Below are 6,027 nucleotides of genomic sequence, written 5' to 3' on the forward strand. Positions count from 1 at the left end.
ACAGTGCCACTCGCACATATATATGTACCGTATATATAAGCTCTCCGGCAATCCGGGACGTGGGGTCACCTGGGCAGCTGTCACTTATACGTATTTACATAACGGAGATATAAGATAAAATAATGTTTTTTCCCAATTTATATATTTCTTTTCTGTCATTTTCATGCACATTATTGGAAATGTTTGGGCTCTAGAGCACCGAGGTACCCTTATACCCAGCAAACATCTTCAAAACAGGAACATATTGGGGGCCGAAGTAGGACACTTGGTTGGTATGGACACAAGAGCTGCCGGCTAACAAAATCACGTGACAATGCATAGGATCACGTGATTTTTGGGGGCCTCGCTGTAGAAGAAGAAACACTTCTTTTTGCAAGTAGTCGGACAAATTCGTGAGAAGCACTTTCCGTCAATGCAAAGGTAAGTAAATAAAAATATTTATATAACATAAAACATTCCAGGATTTATGTTACATTGTTCGCTTCGCAAAATACTATGGAATATTTTTTTTCCCTGAGAATTCGACGTTTACTAACGAACGAATGTGCTGCTGTGAGCAGTCAGGCGGCTGCCGGTCCGGCAGTTGCGCGGGGATTTTGAGTGCAGGTTGGCGGCTTCTCCTCGGACCAGATCTCGGGTATTCTCGGTTACTGTGACTGTGTTTTCCGGGAATACCGGACTGATTATGCTTGTAGTCCAGCGGGCGTGAGCTCATATGAGTGCCCGTCATGGACAGGCCTGTCAGGTGGGTATTTGTCAGCATTGGGGGTTCAGGATAGACTGCCTTCTTATATAGTATGGGCACATACAGGGAGAAAATATCCTTTTCTTAACATTGTACGAATTATAATATTTTAGGGGGGTTATATATACATATATATATATATATATATATATATATATATATATATATAATTCATTACACATACATTCATACACACACCTTAGAATGTACCCCCCCCCTTGATTTTAAGGGTGGTAGATTTTCAGCATCAGCTGCGCTTTAAACCCGTAATAAATATTCTCTCATTTAGTTTAGGGATAGAGGGTTGGGGATCAAAGAAATGTATTAATGGACGGATAGCATGGCATCTGTTCTTTGGTAAAGAAGACGTTTCATCACTCGCATGGACTTGTCACGAGTTGAATGTATTGAACACTCTTCTAGTTTTCAAAGGGTTAAAGGCCCTAATAAAGTATTTTCATGTTTATTTGCTAATAAATAGTGCGATCAGTGTCATTGATCACAAGTTTCTTAATAAAATCTAATAACAGCAAACTGCCTGTGACAGATTAACATTTCTATGGCTTTCTACCAACTGCGCCAATCCCTTCCAGTCCTGCGTTTTCATTCAGAGTCTGGAAAATGAATTAAAACCCAAATCAAGTCTTCCCTGTGATACCCTTTATTCTTTCCTCTGCGTCCTGAATGTGATGTACGCTTAGAATTGACTCCAGGACCTTTTATTAAACTTCTAGGACCAGGACTGGACAGATCTATGTTAGAATTTAGGGGATCTCTAATCGATTCGATCAGCGGAGATCATTGTAAGAAAATTTAGGGGTCAACAGTGAACCTTAGGGTTTCTCCAGGCTTTCTCCAGCTTTTTGGAAAGAATACATGTCCGCTGGTTAAAAATAAAATCATATGGTCTAGACATGGGAACTGGAGCATCTTATATCCGGGGATCTAAATAGAGTGAAGAACACCCCCACACCCCCCGTGTCATTCATGTTTTACTATAATTGGTCTAAATTTTACTTTTTAGGATCCATAGAAGATTGTCCCCAGTTTTTGGGATTTCTCTCAATACATTCTTATTGGGCTCATGGAAATGCATGTTCTCTTTTTCAGGGTTAAGAAAGCAGTTGATTATTCGCAGTTCGGAGATCTGGATAATGACGGTGAGTGCAAATAGAATGAATAGATTCCAAGCCTGTGTAATGGTCATATTCCTAGGTAGCTTGGCACATTTGTTTTTGGAGTTGCTAAGAGTGGTTAGGGTAGGATTTTGGAATTATGTATTTACAATATAACAAAAAATGCTGATCATGCTAAGCTTTCCCCTGAAAAAGTGAATTCAATAAAGAATGTACTTTAGTTTTAGAAACAAGATATAAAGATAGGGAAAAGTCTTCTTCAGTTCTGACCATAAGATTATTTTCCGACAGATGAGGACTTTGCATGTTCCTCTGCGCCACCAACTAAAAAAGCTCGGGTGGAAATAAAAAAAGACAAAAAGGAGAAACCTGTAAAGAAGCCTCAGAAAGAAGATTCTTCATCACAGGAAGCGTCGCAGGGGAAAAGGTGATTCTGTACCCCCCGCCAAAAAAAAAATTCAGGCCCAACTCCCACCTGCAGACTTATCGTTTAGTCCGTAAACCCCAGAGATGACTTTGTTTCTTTTCTTTTTTTATTGGTAATGATGAAGTCAGTAAGATATCAATGGTCATAAAGTGAAAGAGACAAGGAATAAAACTTTGATTTTGTGTTTGCAGACTTCCATTGGATGAGAAACTCTACAAAAGAGATTTAGACGTAGCTTTGGCCCTCTCTGTACAGAATACCACGGCCATCGTGGAAAGCAGTGGAGACCAGCTGGACAAAGGTACATTTTTCATGTTGTACTGTAATGGTTTTGGGGGGGATTAAAAAAAAGATGGCGAGATTAAGAATTATAAAGCTTCATAAAATAATGTAGGCATTTTATCCGGGTAGCTTCCTGATCCTAAGATGGCCGTAATTAAGTTTGATAGGTTAGATTTACTACAAGTAAAATGCTAATGATCGTCGCAGTGTGTTGGCCGCTCTTGTGCTGAGTTCCATGTGTTTTGTTCTTGCCTGGATGAAGAGCTGGGCTGGTTGTGTATAATGTATTTATAAATCCTTAGACATTGAATTATACATTATACAGGGCCAGCTCAGCCCCTCATGCAGGAGAAACACGCTGATGTTGGTCCTTCATAATGAATAATGAGAGAGTTAAATCCACAACTATCCTTTATTGCATAAACCCCATTATATTTTTCCAGGTAACGGTTATTGGTTTGAGACAAAAATAAATGGTGTATTTTTTGTTCTGTTTGCGCAGGTTCACCACCACCATTTACCGATACCAAAGATGCTGATACTTCCTTTTCAAACTGCAGTGTGGACGGCAGTGCTTTAGGTCAGTGGGACTAATGCGGTGGTCCTTGGGCCACCTGTAGCCCCTACAGCTTTTAAGTGCAGCCAAAACAATGTGACTGACATTGAACCAGTTTTAGGAAAACAAGATCTTAAAATAAAAAGATAGGAACCGTTTTTAACTTTCTAATTCTGGAACTAGGATTAGGTTTTAGTTCTGTATCTTTAGCCAGAGCTTACATGGCAGGTGAGTTTATGTACTTAACTTAAAATACAGTGCTAATGCCTCGTGTTTATACAAATTATGTGTTTAGTTTTGAATGCTGGTAATTTGTTTTTTTTCAAAGGAGACAAAGTATATAAACCTTAGGCACTTTATAACCACCAGGTGGCAACACAGACAGTCATTGAACTGAGCTAGTAACTTGTAAATGCTTATGTCAGAAACGTTTAGAATGCAAAATATCCCCTAAATGATACATATAAGGTGGTAAATAGCAAATGGAGATCTATCTTTTCTCCCATTATGATTATAGTGACTAATTCAGATGACCCATATGTCAAAGAAAAGTTAGTTAAAAAAATTACTCGGGTAAAATAAACACAGACGTTGATGCTCATATATTCACCACGGCTACTCTCCAAATGTACCTATAACCACAGGGCTGGAAATCGTTGTCTTCCCATATTATACTCCAGTGTGTGTTTGTTATTACTTGAAGAAAAAAAAACAACATTATCACATTGTGTTAACTGAGTATTATACTAATAATTATATAATTGATCTCTTAAAGCCATAGTGTTGAACAGTAAGGAATTCTACAGTTAAATCCTTGGTGCTTCTTGTTTCTTCTAGAAGCTTAATAGCAGATAGGTAACATTAAATCTAAATGTTATGAATGTACTACTTCTTTTCCACACGCCACAGGTCTGGATGAGATCTCAGACAATCCAGAAGATCAGGTTAAAGGTCGAAGTCGCAGGCAAGCAGCAAGCAAAGCCATTACAGAACAGAGGAAGCTTCTAGCGGACGACAGTGAGGAAGAAGAGACAGAAGAGGAGTTTAAGCCAGAGGTAGCAGCTTGTAAGTTCAACTTTTTCATGGGAAACATAACTAACCTAAAGTTGCATCCTGACAGTGATCAAATAATAATGTTAGGTTTAATACAATGTTTTTTGGGTTTTTTTAGATGAAAGCTCTGAAAGCAACTCCAGCTTGAGTGAGGAGGACGAAGAGTTTGATCTGAAGAAGACAAGCAAATTAAAACCAAGTAAAGGAAACAAGCAGAAGGGTGCCAAAAAGACTGACAAGAAAGAGAAAATCGTTTCCAAACCCAAGGCTCCTGGTAAGAGCTGTCACTGAACATGCGTATTAACCCTGTCACCAGCTGTAATTTGTTTTTATGGGTTCTTAATTTATTTTATTTTTTCTTACCTTGCAGGGCGTTCAGCTGTACCTTCCGTGCCTATAAAGTCAAAACCACCACCAGCACAGAGGGCGCTTGTCTCTTCCCCTGCTCCTGTAAAACCAACGCTTCACCAGAGCCCTCCAGTAGGCATGAAAAAGCAGAAATGGACACCCCCAGGTAAAAGGCAGGAGAGTCGGTCACTTTCCCTAGGAAATTCAATGTATTCGACCCCCCCCAAATCTTTTACAAGCAGGTACCACTGGCGTTCAACGCTCCAGTAGGTTTACATCACATCCCACCGTTTTGAATGTACCACCAAAACCCTTTTTTTATTATTATTATTTTGTTACACCTAATCTACTTGTTTCTTTATGATGTACTAGAACAATCTAACAAGATCTTATTCATTGTAGTGAGGAAAACAATGGGTCGGGACATTCAGCAGTACTAGCAATTATGTTTTTTTGTTTTCCTTTAAATTAGCATAGCTGGTGGGACAGCACCTTTAATACTAAATGTATTATTATTATTATTATTTTATATGACTTTACGTTTTAATCGAATATAGCAAATTTCACCCGGTGTGAATCATGGACTATATTTAATGTTCAGTGATGCGTAAGTATTGGTGTTTTTTATATTCAAGAAATTTGTTTATTTTGTTTATTCAAGGTCTTCTGTCATTTTTTTTTTTTTTTTTTAAATAAATTGTCTTTTTTTGCAGCTACAGTTAACAATGTGAAAAGCTCACTCGGAGGGGCTGCTGTAAGGTCACCCACCCAAGGTCTCCGGCTCGGCCTATCGAGATTTGCCAGAGTCAAACCGTTGCATACGACATTTGTCAACGATTAAGTTTGGACTTTTGACGACCTATATGATAAAAAAAAGTGTGAGGAAAAAAAACATTCCTTGGATTTTAGCAGCTCGGTCAGCAAGCCATTTTCAAACAAGAAATAGCCATTTTAAATCACTAACGATAATTGAAGCAACTGATGTGGATATTTCTCTGGAAATGCTATGGGGATCCGTGGTGACACGAGACCACCGGAAACACGACTGTAACCGCAGCTGTCCTATTGAATGGAGAAGTATAAGCCACTTAACTCCTTTCGGACTATTATAAAGATCCTCTTCATATAAAATATGAACGTTCGTTTTTCAGAAGAGGTGCTGCCTGATCAGCATCGGGGACTCTGAACAATATTCCGGAATTGCACGGCGGTTGATGTGGCTGTCCAGGCGGGCCGTGATAAAATTCCCCACTTTGTAATTAACTGTACCCCCTCTTTTTAATTGTATTTTATATGTTCCCTATTGATTTTATCAGATTTGTTTCCTTCACTTCTTGCTGTTTAGTAACTATGAATAAATGTTTTGGTTTTTTTAAATATTTTTTGGCTGACTGGGGAAGATATTTGTTCGCTAGAGACACTATTGAAATAACTAAGTCTCCTAGTTCTAAGGATACAATCATTTTGGGTGAATTTTAAT

At 38.6% G+C, this 6,027-nt stretch overlaps 1 protein-coding gene across 2 annotated transcripts; it reads left to right on the forward strand.

Annotated features, from left to right (window-relative positions):
* Window positions 1-564: 564 nt before the first annotated feature.
* RAD51AP1 (RAD51 associated protein 1) lies at window positions 565-5,924 on the forward strand. Of its 2 annotated transcripts, XM_053462641.1 has the most exons (10): window positions 565-745; window positions 1,856-1,905; window positions 2,173-2,308; window positions 2,500-2,609; window positions 3,093-3,170; window positions 4,056-4,211; window positions 4,318-4,473; window positions 4,570-4,713; window positions 5,261-5,423; window positions 5,460-5,924. In XM_053462641.1, exons 1-9 carry the CDS (start codon window positions 729-731, stop codon window positions 5,386-5,388), a joined length of 975 nt encoding a protein of 324 aa, XP_053318616.1. In that variant the 5' UTR covers window positions 565-728; the 3' UTR covers window positions 5,389-5,423; window positions 5,460-5,924. The 2 variants fall into 2 exon arrangements, with proteins under 2 accessions (XP_053318616.1, XP_053318615.1); XM_053462640.1 differs by having other exon boundaries at window positions 5,261-5,924.
* The last annotated feature ends 103 nt before the right edge of the window (window positions 5,925-6,027 follow it).

Source organism: Spea bombifrons, chromosome 4 (genome assembly GCF_027358695.1).
Source record: "Spea bombifrons isolate aSpeBom1 chromosome 4, aSpeBom1.2.pri, whole genome shotgun sequence".
Classification (NCBI taxonomy): domain Eukaryota; kingdom Metazoa; phylum Chordata; class Amphibia; order Anura; family Pelobatidae; genus Spea; species Spea bombifrons.

Coding starts and splice junctions, on each gene's coding strand:
- RAD51AP1 (XM_053462640.1), top strand. Junction 1,906..2,172: donor CGGAGATCTGGATAATGACG/GTGAGTGCAAAT, acceptor ATTTTCCGACAG/ATGAGGACTTTGCATGTTCC. Junction 4,212..4,317: donor TAAGCCAGAGGTAGCAGCTT/GTAAGTTCAACT, acceptor GGGTTTTTTTAG/ATGAAAGCTCTGAAAGCAAC.